General features: G+C 33.2%; 7 protein-coding genes across 7 annotated transcripts; 1 reads left to right on the top strand and 6 right to left on the bottom strand.

Moving 5' to 3' along the window:
* Nucleotides 1-53: 53 nt before the first annotated feature.
* Nucleotides 54-1,614, bottom strand: BX664DRAFT_340312 (Six-hairpin glycosidase-like protein). The gene is made up of 5 exons (XM_051546797.1): nucleotides 1,540-1,614; nucleotides 1,358-1,446; nucleotides 1,146-1,196; nucleotides 979-1,078; nucleotides 54-902 (listed from the first exon to the last, which is right to left on the bottom strand). Exons 1-5 carry the CDS (start codon nucleotides 1,578-1,580, stop codon nucleotides 104-106), a joined length of 1,080 nt encoding a protein of 359 aa, XP_051396944.1. The 5' UTR covers nucleotides 1,581-1,614; the 3' UTR covers nucleotides 54-103.
* A 387-nt stretch (nucleotides 1,615-2,001) lies between these two features.
* BX664DRAFT_340308 (uncharacterized protein) lies at nucleotides 2,002-2,606 on the bottom strand (the record flags this gene model as incomplete). The annotated part of the gene is made up of 1 exon (XM_051546796.1): nucleotides 2,002-2,606. The coding sequence occupies exon 1, from the start codon at nucleotides 2,254-2,256 to the stop codon at nucleotides 2,005-2,007; it is 252 nt and encodes an 83-aa protein (XP_051396943.1). The 5' UTR covers nucleotides 2,257-2,606.
* Nucleotides 2,532-2,907, top strand: BX664DRAFT_268623 (ribosomal L29e protein family-domain-containing protein; the record flags this gene model as incomplete). The annotated part of the gene is made up of 3 exons (XM_051541007.1): nucleotides 2,532-2,568; nucleotides 2,660-2,724; nucleotides 2,827-2,907. The coding sequence occupies 3 exons, from the start codon at nucleotides 2,532-2,534 to the stop codon at nucleotides 2,905-2,907; spliced, it is 183 nt and encodes a 60-aa protein (XP_051396942.1).
* Nucleotides 2,908-3,125: 218 nt separating this feature from the next.
* Nucleotides 3,126-5,806, bottom strand: BX664DRAFT_340305 (uncharacterized protein). The gene is made up of 6 exons (XM_051546795.1): nucleotides 5,651-5,806; nucleotides 5,479-5,561; nucleotides 5,205-5,397; nucleotides 3,903-5,102; nucleotides 3,644-3,828; nucleotides 3,126-3,571 (listed from the first exon to the last, which is right to left on the bottom strand). Exons 1-6 carry the CDS (start codon nucleotides 5,733-5,735, stop codon nucleotides 3,557-3,559), a joined length of 1,761 nt encoding a protein of 586 aa, XP_051396941.1. The 5' UTR covers nucleotides 5,736-5,806; the 3' UTR covers nucleotides 3,126-3,556.
* Nucleotides 5,807-6,498: 692 nt separating this feature from the next.
* BX664DRAFT_340304 (ClpP/crotonase-like domain-containing protein) lies at nucleotides 6,499-7,430 on the bottom strand. The gene has a single exon (XM_051546794.1). It carries the CDS (start codon nucleotides 7,365-7,367, stop codon nucleotides 6,561-6,563), a length of 807 nt encoding a protein of 268 aa, XP_051396940.1. The 5' UTR covers nucleotides 7,368-7,430; the 3' UTR covers nucleotides 6,499-6,560.
* A 158-nt stretch (nucleotides 7,431-7,588) lies between these two features.
* On the bottom strand, nucleotides 7,589-10,715 carry BX664DRAFT_340302 (protein transporter SEC23). Its single transcript, XM_051546793.1, has 10 exons — nucleotides 10,617-10,715; nucleotides 10,354-10,535; nucleotides 9,976-10,270; nucleotides 9,709-9,887; nucleotides 9,489-9,633; nucleotides 9,249-9,407; nucleotides 8,945-9,184; nucleotides 8,298-8,875; nucleotides 7,770-8,231; nucleotides 7,589-7,697 (listed from the first exon to the last, which is right to left on the bottom strand). The coding sequence occupies exons 1-10, from the start codon at nucleotides 10,641-10,643 to the stop codon at nucleotides 7,673-7,675; spliced, it is 2,292 nt and encodes a 763-aa protein (XP_051396939.1). The 5' UTR covers nucleotides 10,644-10,715; the 3' UTR covers nucleotides 7,589-7,672.
* A 175-nt stretch (nucleotides 10,716-10,890) lies between these two features.
* Nucleotides 10,891-12,410, bottom strand: BX664DRAFT_340295 (ceramidase). Its single transcript, XM_051546792.1, has 6 exons — nucleotides 12,053-12,410; nucleotides 11,964-11,988; nucleotides 11,830-11,893; nucleotides 11,619-11,774; nucleotides 11,520-11,553; nucleotides 10,891-11,451 (listed from the first exon to the last, which is right to left on the bottom strand). The coding sequence occupies exons 1-6, from the start codon at nucleotides 12,091-12,093 to the stop codon at nucleotides 10,941-10,943; spliced, it is 831 nt and encodes a 276-aa protein (XP_051396938.1). The 5' UTR covers nucleotides 12,094-12,410; the 3' UTR covers nucleotides 10,891-10,940.
* Between the last annotated feature and the right edge of the window lie 216 nt (nucleotides 12,411-12,626).

Raw genomic sequence — 12,626 nt, 5'->3', positions numbered from 1 at the left:
CAAAAAAAAAAAAAGAAAACAAAAAGAATTTAAAGTCGGTAAAATAAAAAAAATAAAAAGATGGTGTAACATTGTTGATTTTTTTTATTTTTAGCTATTGAAACTAATAAACTACATTGGCTTGTAATAAACAAAGTAAAGCAATAGATTCACCAAAGTAAGTATTGTCGGCCACCATATTATTCATATCACCAAGAATTTGTTGTAATTGATTTTGCCAACCCAAAACCCAAAACAAAAAGCTGACAGGAGCAACAAATGCCATATCTGTATAGTCAGCAATGCATTGGCCATTCAGTTTGTAACCCGCCTTGATACCGCATTCACCATGACCTCGAGCAAGTTGACCAGCAAAGAAATGAGCTTGAGTTTCCAATACACCTCTTATACGTTCATCTCTTGTCAGCATATAATAATGTCCAAGTCGCCAAGGTACACGACATGAATTCCAATTATAATCTCCATCATGCTTACTTTCTAGTACTTGACCTCTGGCTGGTAAATAGACTTGTTGTCGATCCAATTTCAAAAAGTCAGCAATCAGACCTGTTTGTGGATTAAGAGATAATTGTGTTTGTGTTGAAGAAATAATGGCATTAATCACTTGACCCCATTGTTGTTGTCTTGCTAGATCTTCTTGATAAAATACCAAATAACCACTAAGAATGAAATCACTAGGTCGAGTTAAATTGTAAGCATCATCACTAGGATCAGCCCAATCTCCCACCAATGGCATATATGTCGTGTGATTAATACAATGTTGCCAGATACATCCCGCCAATTCAGTGGCTGCCTGTCCATAATCAATTTCCCCTTGTGGTCCACCTCGTTTCCATACTCGTTTGGCTAAAAAGAGTGCTGTGGCAACATCTACATCCCCATCAGTGGCACAATTGGTTCCCCTGCATAATAAATATATCCGATCAGTCATCCTTCCTTTTATTATTATTATTATTATTATTATTATTATTATTTTACCCTTCATCGCCAGGAATAAATTGTCCTCCATGACCAGTTTTTTGTTGCCATTGCATCAATCCTTTTTGATTACGGAATCGCATAAAGTATCGATATAATCCTATAGAGTAATCATAATCATTACTTTTTGTTCTCTTGATTATTATTATTCTTGCTTTCTAACTTACCATCAAAGTCAGGTTGATTCCTCATCAATACAGATGCCAACATACCATAACCTATATCAGAAAAAAAAAACAAAGCATCGTGTATAAGTTTATGCGTACTTTTTTTTTTCTTTTTTGCCAAGCCAAACACAGACCAAACTTGGACCCGTTCCACGTTTCCTATCACTTTTATTGTTTGAGAGTTCCTTTTTTTTTTTTTTTTGTTTCCATACCATGAGCTTCTGAGCAAGTCATTTCCGGTAATTTTTCCTTTGCTTCCTTGTAATAAACATAAAAACCATCTTGATATGATCTTAGATATCTATCATACCATTATGGTATCCAAAAAAAGAAAGAAAAAGAAAAAAAAGGATTAGTGGACTTTTATAGTTAAGATCTGGTACAACCAACTTACTTGTTGCGCCATTCATTGTAAGCATTTTGAGCTGTTCCCATGTCGAATAGAAATTTGAATATTATGTAGTTAGAAAAAAAAAAAAAAAGGAAAAAAGAAAAAAAAAGAAAAAAAAAATAAGGATAAAAGGAAAAAAGGACCAAAAAAGAAATAAGGGAGGGGAGAGAAAAAAACAACAGCCTGACGTGAAGAAGGTAAGACGAGAGTTTTATATTCCGCATTTTCTGGCTCAATCCACACAATGAAAAAAAAATACACGTGTTGACTTTTTGCCAAGAGACTATACATTGTTATGATGATTTTTTTTATTTTTATTTTTATTTACAAACTGCAGATGAGAGAAAAAAACTGATACGATCTTTTTTTTCTAAATTGGGAATGTCCGTGCGTCCTGTGATATCTTTCTCATTATAATAAAAAGAAGAGACAAATATGAATTATTCCTATGAATAAGTACCAATACAGTTAAAATAAACGTTGATTATTGTAAATGTTATTGGCAAAATCATTCTCAATCATCAACACCAAGTCATAATAGATAAAAAAAAAAGAGTAACAAAAGAAAATATAAAATGTTGACTGACTGATCATGTTTATTTCTATATGATGATGATGGTAGAGGATAAAAAAAAAAAAGAAAAACAAGAACATGTCTTTTCTCTCTAGCATTATTTCATAAAACAAGGAGAAATTGGAGATGATTTCGTGTTCCGCCATCGGGCCGGCCGGATGAGCCCATCTTCTACACCAAATTAGCTGTGCTCTTTTGACTTTTTTTGATTCCTCCTTTTTCACTTTATCCTTCAAAGGTATGACTAGGAAAGAGATAAGGATGGATACTTTTCAAAAGAAAAGAAAAGGACATCAAATTAAATAGATAAGATGGATGGATGGATGGATGGATGGGTTAGAATGAAAAGAACCTTATCGATATTTGAACCCCTTTTTGAACAAATGACTCATTATCTTTATTAATAGGTTAACGAAACGCAATGGCCAAGTCCAAGAACCACACTAACCACAACCAAAGTAATATATAGTCGCGAGAAAAAAAAAAAAAGAAGAAATGAATCAATTGTTGATCTAACATCTATCCTTTTTTTGTTTTATTTGTTTTTAGACAAGAAGGCTCACCGTAACGGCATCAAGAAGCCTCGTCAACACAAGTACCCCTCTCTTAAGGGTGTATGTATTCATTCCAATCGATAAAAAAAATATAATATGCGTATACGATGATACGGACTCAACATGATACTCATCATACTTTCTTTTCTTTTGTGTGTCTAGGTGGATGCCAAGTTCCTCCGTAACCAACGTTTCGCCAAGAAGGGTACTCAAAAGGCTCTCCTCGCTGCTTCTCAAAAATAGATAATATGATACGAATACTTATGATGGATTTTAGTGATAGTCAACAGAAATTGGATCTATTATTACTCTTTTTGGATGATTTTTCTTTTTGTATTACTTTTTATCACTTATTTGACATCATAATAAAAAAATCGTTTTGTGAATATATTTGATCTTTATATTTATCGTTGTTTTATGATGATGTGTTTTAATTTTTGTAATATAAATGACATTCCAAAAAAAAAGAGTTGTGTCTATTGAATAAATATATTCAATAACTTTTATGATCTATGAAATACAGTGAAAACAAAAAGTTGCATTTGATGATGATGATGATGATGATAATAGGTTTTATTTGGAATGAGATAATCAAAACGAACCACGCGCATTTGTTCAATTGGATAATAAGCTAAAGACTATTATGGGCCACATTCAATGAAAAAAAAAAAAAGGAATGAAGAGATCAAGTGAATCAAAGGGACAATAAAAAAATGTGAGATAAAAGATGTTTTAAAAAAAAAAGAGTATATCATACTTCGTGCCGACTAGCGAACAGAAGATGAGACAATAAGATAAAATAGAAAAAAAAATGTCGAAATAGATAATAAAAAAAAAAGACGAAGAGATCCACCTTTCAAAGGCAGTTGATTGAGAATCCACTTGATGTGTGTCAATATTCGATATTCTAAAACAATAATAATAATAATAATATATCAATGAGTATGTTTTTTTCCCTAACAATATAACTATTTCTTACGTTTTCATCACAATGAGTTTTCACATTTTCGAAAACTTTGAGCATTTTGCGTCTGGCACCCAATGCAGCCACACCTTTGGCTTCCAAATCCGAATCTGTCAACTTTATAATATCTTGCCATTTCATTGGTTCAAAGATAGAATTATACTTGTGTAAACGAAGACTTCTAAACCAAGCAGGGACATCTAATCAAAATAATCAACAAGTGAATAATAAAGTTGTAAATCATAAATATATATATATATATATATATATATACCTTGTAACAAATCCATATCGATGATTTCCCCACTTTTCTTTTCTTTGCTGACAGCTGTATTGAGATTGCTACTAGGAGACATATTGCTTGAGGATGTTAAAGCACTTCCACGAGGATGAGTTGTTGTTGTTGTTGTTGTTGTTGTTGTAGAGACACGACGAGATGATACATTAGAAGCTTCGCTATGATCACTATGATAATCATGTTCATTTATACTATTGGGATCCAAGGAAGAACCAGACATCAAATGATCAGAAGGATTCAAGAATTGACCAAATTGTTTTTCCATGCCAGGAGGTACCAAATGTTTGCGATGATTGAAAGGTGTAGAAGAGGATGAAGCAGGACGCGGTGAAGTAGGTCGAGAGATAGTAGGTGGTTTAAGAGATTGTTGTTGTTCGTCTTTTTCCGATAATGTTCCAGGAATATTTCGCATTGCACTAGCTGAAGTAGTTGTACCAGCACCACCACGTACGTTACTAGTGTTGTTTCCACGTCGATAAGGTTGTAAAGTTAAAGCATTGAAATCAATATCCGAATCCAATCCCAAATTCCAAGGAGATGGGAAAGCACCATTCACATTACTACTAGTATTACCACTTGCACTCGTCACACGTTGTTGATCCACCATCGGTTCCATACCAGTAAAGGACCAGTTTGTCACATCAGCAGATTTAGGACGTTCTAGACCTAAACCACTACCATTTCGATCACCAATATTTCCAACTACCGACATAGGACGACGAGAGGATGAAGGAGCTGCGCTACTTGCCGGAGTAGACCAAGGAGTTGAGAACAAAGTAGATGTATCACCTTCAATCACCGATCGAGGACGACTACCACCAGTACCACCATGGAAAGGATTTGCACCAGGTGTCAAAAGAGTATTGGCACTAAAATTTTGACTTGTCGGACGTCCACCAGCACCAGTACCAGATCCGCCACTACTTCCACCACTTGAACCACCAAGTCTAGTAGCTTCATTAAATCGATTGTTACTACCATTTCCTACAAATTGTCTACTATAATCTTCAGTATCTCCCAAAGCAAATGAATGACGATCCACTTGTCGACGAGCAGTACTTGGAGGAGGCCGGCTAACCACTTGACCCGTCTTGTAAGGTAATACTGACATTAATCTTTGACTTGCTTCCATTTCTGCCTTGGCTAGAGCACCAGCAAATTGAGATTGCATATCGGCTTATAATATATATATATAAAATGTAAAATATTAGCCTTGAAGAATAGCAAAAAAAAAAAAAAAAAAAAAGTAAATGAATAAATAAATAAAAAAACACTTACATTGATCAGGATTAGGTGTCATCAATATAGAATGCATAGAATCTCGTTTGCCCATTTGTTGCAAGAGATTGATAAAAAATCTAACTTGTACTTGTGAAGAATGTTGAAGTAATGTATATATAGTTGCAGTACGTTCAGCCTCTGATAAGAAACGAAACCACTGGTCCACGTGTTGCATTTCTTCCTTGAAGTTCTATACAATATAACATAATAAAAAAAATAAGTAAGAATGATTATAAATATCTTTTTTTTCTCTTTTGTTTTGTTCTCTTACTTGATCCAAACTAGCAGCAGCCATTTCATCCAAGTTTCTTTCATATTGTTGCAAGTCTTCATACCAAAGATTCAAAGAATCATCTAGAATAATATAAAATGAAAAATATATGAATATTTTACTTTTTATTATATATATATATATTTAAAAAAAAACAAGGTGATTGACTTACTTTCGGAAGATGAGGTATAGTTCCCAGGCTTGAGAATTTCGGAGACAGGTCTCGAGTTTCGTGTATTGAAGTTGGGAGGCAACATAAAAGATCAAATATGAAGAAAAGTCACAAAAGACTATATGAGTGTATGTTGTGAGGAAGGTAAAAAAAAAAAAAAAAAAAAAAAAAGATTGATTGAAGAAGATAAAAGGAAAAAAAAAAGACACAACAACAACCAAATAAAAAAAAAATAAACTACGATTCACTAACAGAGATGACCCAAAAAAAGAAAAGTGTGCAGGATGAAGAGAGAAAGAATATGTATGTAAGTGTCAAGATGGGAGAATCAAACAAAGAAGTATGTGAATAAAAATAGTAAAGTATACAGAAAAAAAAAAAAAAAAGAGATGAAGAAAAAATAATTGAAATATGAATTGAGGGAGAAAGAGTGAAAGAAAGAGAAAAAGAGAAACAAGAGGAAAAAAAAAGAATACGCACAATTCAAATTTTGATTGGGTCAGGATCCTCCGGACGAGGTCCGTTGCCCTCGTTTCCGTCGGTAGATGAAAAAGATCCACATAATGACATTTTTTTTGTCTCAATGTGCTCAATGGCATACATCCCCTTATTTCAGTAAGATTGTTACTGTATTCCAATCAACATCAAAAATAAATCATCAGTTATTAGTCATCAATCATTAACTATAGCAAATATATACATACATACATATATATATATATATATATATATATATATATGATTCAATCATATCATCATCTTACAGTATCATCCCATTCTTATTCATCATATATCATCCACATCATATAACACAATACAAGTTTTTTTTTTATTATTATTTTTATTTTCCCAATTAAAATAATCCAATACTAAACTAAAAAAAATAAAAATAAAAATAACTAAACTAGTTCTATAATTTAGCCTTGTCTTTCAAGAATGCATCCCAATCCGGTTTCTTCTTGGACATGAACGCCATGATACCAAAAGCAGCTTCATCCGATTGCATCATATCCAGATAGGCTTGTTGTACATAGTGTTGAATGTTATGGGGACGATCGACTTGAGCTCCATTGGAGACAACATCCACCAGTTGTTTGATTTTGGCCATAGCATCAGGAGCCGAGTCCATCAAGGACTGAACATATTGATCCACGGTACTATCCAGAGCATCCTTGGTTTTTACTTTGGCACTGAGAAAGGAGGCTTCTTCCACTGTGACTTTTCGACCGGTCAACATATATTCCTTGGCACGTTGTACACCTAATTCAGGCACAATATATTGAGAGATGATGGCTGGAAGAATCCCACGTTTTACTTCTGTCAATGCAAAATACCCATCGTTGATCGCCACTCGGATATCTGCTGTAAATACTAAACCAACCCCACCACCAAATGCAGGTCCATTCACGCGTGCAATCACTGGTTTTGGGAACCGATATAGTTGGTCAAATACTTGTAATCCCTTTTGAAACCCTGTCTTGATCGCTTCAGGATCCACTCCCGATGATGACGCTGAGAGATCCATACCAGTGCAAAAGTACTTGCCAGCACCTGTTAGAATAAGAACTCGTACTTGTGGATCAGTTGCAAGTTTTGGTAAAATGGTTAAGAGTTGTTCATTCATAGCTACTGTGAGTGCATTTCCTTTCTTTGGTCTATTCAACGTGATGGTGGCTACGTGATCAGTGACATCGATAAGAATAGGTGACTCAGACATTGAGAAAGTGTGATATAAAGGAGGGAATAAAAAAAAAAAAATAGAAAAGAAATGGGAATAAAATATCAAAAGAAAAAGGGTGTGAAAAATATGAGTGATACTTTTTTTTTTATAAAAGAAAAAAAATTGTGTGGGGGAAGCGGACAAATGAGATCTCAACCATCATGTGATAAAAGAATTTTATGTAATGTAAAATAAAAAGCTTTCATACAATACAAAGATAAAGAGTAAACATTTTTTTTTCCTTTTTATTTGAAAGGGAGAAATAGGACAATAACTAAACTATTTTTTTATTTTATTTTATTTCAAGACGTACCAGCAACCGAGAGCCTAAAAAGAAATAAATCTTTGTTAATCATCCATACTAAATTTTTCCATTTTCATTGTCTTTTTTGAGCTTACTTTTTCAAATGTTCCATAAATACTTGTAGACTAACATCATCAGTGAAAATTGCAGCACCAGTAGGATCACCATAAGGACTACTAGATGCATGAGTAGTTGAAGGATTTAATTTAGATAAAAGGAATCGTGCTTGAGATCCACCTTGATCACATACAATATAACGAGGAATAGGGAATCGATCAATTAATAAATCTTGAGCATCATAAATAGGAGCTTCCAATAGTTGCTTAAAGTTTTCATAACCTTCTTGATCTTGATATCCTGCATGACGCCATTCTGCAATAGTACTACCATGGAAGATAAGGACATGGAAAAATGTATCCAAAAGTAATATAACATCTGGTTTGATTGAGATGGAATCCAATAAGACAGGTTGAGGTGATTCATCAAATGCATACGATGTCAATGTTGGTTGAATCATAATTAAAGAATTATCCACATTTTCACGATTTAATACATGACTAATAAAATAAAAAAAAACAAATTAGTTCCGTCCTTCCTTTTTTTATTATCTTTTTTTTCTTTACCGGTAAAAAGCTGTTTCATCAGGAGAATTATTGAAGACTTGTAAGAATTGACTTCGACGAAGATGGAACATAAATTGAGGATAGATAGAAAAGTTCTCGGATAGACGGAAACTATGAGGATCATCCTTACGATAATCAGCAAAACGTTGACAAAGACGAATAAGCATACGATCCAACCAACGAAGAACATCAGGACCATCATCAATTTCACCCTTGAATACAGCAATACGAGACATGAGTACAGCAGCAGTTTCTTGATCAAATGAATTGGCGATTTCAGGACTTTGACCATCAGCAAAATTGCGAGCAACCGTTGTAACACGTAATCGAAATTGACCACTGGAATGTTGATAATGGGTAACGAATTGAATCAGGCCTCTTGATCCAGGTTGTAGTTGTGCTGTTGGTTGATTCACAGCTTCAAAGTAAATCCCATTGGTCGTTTTAGACGTCACTGAACACATTTTCCATGATGATGTATTGCCAATACCGATTTCAGTTTCACCAACATAGGTTGATTTCTTGTTGCCAGACACAGCATGACCAATCAAACCACACACCTTGAGTTCACGAGTTGTCTACATACAAAAAAAAAAAAAAAAAAAAAAGAATCAATATAAATCTTCTTCCTTGAATTATCCACCTACCTGTACATCCAAAGTAGCATTGAAACCCATTTGTAAATGTCCTTGACTATCTTTTTGGAATACACGTTGGAAACTTTGTTTAAAAATAGCAGTGTTAAATGAGTCAGCCAAAATCATAAAACCACCAGTGTGATTGACCATTGATTTCATTTCCAGTAAACCAATTTGATCCAAACAACCCGCAAAAATATCGATGGTATGACCATTTGTAGCAGCACGCTTTGCAAGGCTTTCGTAAAACTATGGATAGATAACTGGTTGAATACAAAAAAAAAAGTCCTATTCCTTTTTTTTCTATATTTACCTTGATTGCTTTTTTATAATGTTTGGCGGTTTCCTTTTCAATATCATGATGAGAACGAATAGGTTCTCGTAATTCAGTGCTAACAACAATACCAGGACCTTCAGTTGCAGGACCACCACTAAATAGCATTATACGGGCACCAGTATTGGGGAATGTTGTCTTAAAAAAAAAAAAAAAGAGAAAGATAAATGTATAAATATATTATTTCAGTTTTTCCCCCAAGATATGAATTGTACTTACTTCAAGAAGACCAACAGCAACACTCATAGCAACACCAGTACATCGTTGAGCACGTTTGTCATTTGCTACTGGCCAAGGATCACGTTGTAGATTTTCCAAAATAGATGTCAAGACAAATTCACAATCGCTGGCTTTAAGTAGAAATCTACATAATCGTAATATTAGTTTTCATAAAAAATAAAAACAACAGCTATAACATATATTTGATAATTGAATTTACCTATTAGCTGACATGCTTGCCTGAGGAGGTTGTCCAAGTCTATGAGCAGGTTGACCTGGTCGAAAAGCATTACCACCAAGTCCCAACATTTCTTGAATTTGTTTTGCTGAATATTCTTTAGTTCCACGGAAGACAAATGATTTGGGACATTCTTGAAAGCCAAGTTCATGAACTTGAGTCTAAAAATAAAAATAAAAAAAAAAGGGATGATATTAGTATCCTTCACATTTTCCTTTGAGAAAGGTCAATTTTTTATTTTTATTTTACCATAGTGCCATAAGTAATCAAACCAACCCAAGCATTGTCTGGTAATAAACTTAGACTAACCACAAGAGCATCCTTCAAAGCTTTTAGGTCATCTTCGTCCAAACAGGTATCAACAACATAAAGAAAGATGGGAGGTATTTGTGCCACTCTATTCAAGTTGTATTCAATAGTGGTGTATTTTGGTAATAATTCAGGTGGTAGATTGGTGTTTGATATATCCTTGTATTGAGGTGGAAAGGCATTACGTTGAAGACAGAATGGGCAAATCCAAAGTTTTCCACGAACATCAATTTGACTATACAAGAATAATATTTTGATTAGTATGTCACCGTGTTATATATATATATATATATATATATATATATCTTTTTTTCTTACCAATATGGATTTAAAATAGCTCGACAAGGTGCTTTACAAGTAATTGGATCATAATAAATAGGATTTTGTACAAAGTCTTCACGTTCTTTCAAAGGTGTATAAAGACAAGCAATAGGAACCACAGCCTTGGTAGCTTCAATACGTGATGATGGCCAAGCATTCCAGGACCACCGAATACCATCCTGAAGAGAAGAATTAAAAAAGAGAAAGGAGGGTTATGTTGATATAAAGAAAATAAATGAATGGATATATGATATATTTACCTGTTCTTCTATTTCATCGAAATTCATATTGGATGAGAATTAAGGATGTATTATAAAGTATTTTTATTTTTTTAAAAAAAAAAAAAGAGAGAGAGAAAGAGAGAAAAGGGAAAAAAAGAAATAAAAAAGGCAAAATTCAGTCTCTTCTACGTGGCAATGTCGTTTCCGAGCGTGACTTGAAAAATAACACCAAACTTTTATGCCACTTGAGTCAAGTTTGCAGGACAGTGGAAGGAGAATACATGAAATCAAATATAAACTTTATTTCTTATTTTTTTTTTTTTTTTAAAAAAAAAACAAACTATTTCTACTTTTATTTCTAAACTATTGTTGATGAGATTTAACAGGGCGTAAATAACAAATGAAACCAATCCATACTAATTCATATTTTTGTTTTATCGTATCATCCAAGATCTTGCATATCCATTCAACATAGACAGTAAAGTAATAAACTCCAAGACTAGTACCAATATGCCACCAACCATGTAATTGAGATAAAGCACCAAGAGCATAAGGTACTGTTGTACGGAAATGTCTTAGATAAGAACAGAATTGATTATCAACATTCCATATACCAAAAGCCAAAATAAAACCAGCTGCTGCTAACTTTAATAGACGTACCAAACGAGGATGTTCATATTGATAAGTAGTACGATCAAGATGTCTAACAATATACACTGATCTAAATACAATCGTAATCACCAACAAAGCATAGGCCACTTGATGAAAAACTGGATCATTGATAATCAGGTATGAATATGTAACAAATGCTGAGTATCCCATGAGAAATAAAACCAATGATATTCCATACTTTGCTTTGCTATACACTTCTACACTAAGAAAAACGAAAGATGACAAGTTACATAATCATATCCAATTACAAAAAATCTCTATATGTTTTACCTGAAATAAACCATAATACATCCAACATAAATCACTATATTTTGACTCAAAAGATTAGTATATAATATAACATAATATAATCATGTTTTTTTTTTTTACTTGGTAGTTCATCCAGTAATTGCATTTCATATTGTAGAGTCATATGGAAACACCAAGATCCAAAGCCAACCAAAAGTACACCGAGATGAGCCAAAATAAAAGACTTGCTACAACCATTTTGAAGAGATTTATACATACCAAAAAGTGATAAAAAAGCTATGAGGAAGTTTGTTAATAGAGTGAGTTAGAATCATAATGAAAAGGAACTTACCAAAACTTAAGTTTGTGGTTGTATTGATGAATTCAGCCAAGTAAGGTGATAAGGCATAGTTTTCCTTTAAAAAATAAAAAAAAATTGTTAATACAAGAAAGAAAGAAAGAAAAAAAAAAAAGAATCAAATGTACCTCGCACCAATCAATAGTTGCTGTCCTGGAAACAATATATATATAAAGTATAAGTTTGTAGTATAAACTTATAGTTAGATTGAACTTACGCTGGACCCCAAAAATATTTATCTTGAGGTATAGAATCCATGTCAAAGAAATAAGAAAGTGAAGATAAAAAAGGAAGAAAGAAACAACACAAACGCGAAAGAAAAAAAAAATATTGCAGGCTTGATTGATTTTGCTATGAGCATGAGGATTGTATTTTAACATCCGCTATTATTTTTTTTGTCAGTGTGTTCAGGGGTGAAAGAAGAAATTGACAGTGGGACATACAAACAAAAGTGTATGTTGTCGTGATGATAGGAGTATTAGATTGCATTTACAATGGTAATTTTCTTTATTTAAAAAATAACTACCATATCAAGCTCATTCTTGTAATAGCATCTAGGCCAAAAAAAAAAAAAAAGAACACATGATCTATTCAAAGGAAAGGGAGACGATAAAAAAAAAAAAAAAAAAAAAAAAGGAAAAAAGTAGAGCTTTAATATTGTTTGTATCATTTATACTCACGTGGACATACCTTTTATTCCATTTTTTGTCCGTAGCAACGGCTCAGTGTAACAAAAAAAAAAATCTTTATCAACGCCAGCCCGGTTTTAAGGGGGCTTGCCAAAACAAGAC

Source organism: Halteromyces radiatus (assembly GCF_025201355.1).
Source record: "Halteromyces radiatus strain CBS 162.75 chromosome Unknown BX664scaffold_8, whole genome shotgun sequence".
In the NCBI taxonomy this organism is placed as follows: domain Eukaryota; kingdom Fungi; phylum Mucoromycota; class Mucoromycetes; order Mucorales; family Cunninghamellaceae; genus Halteromyces; species Halteromyces radiatus.
The sequence above is the reverse complement of the archived record's forward strand: the minus strand, read 5'-3'. Positions and strand labels throughout refer to the sequence as shown.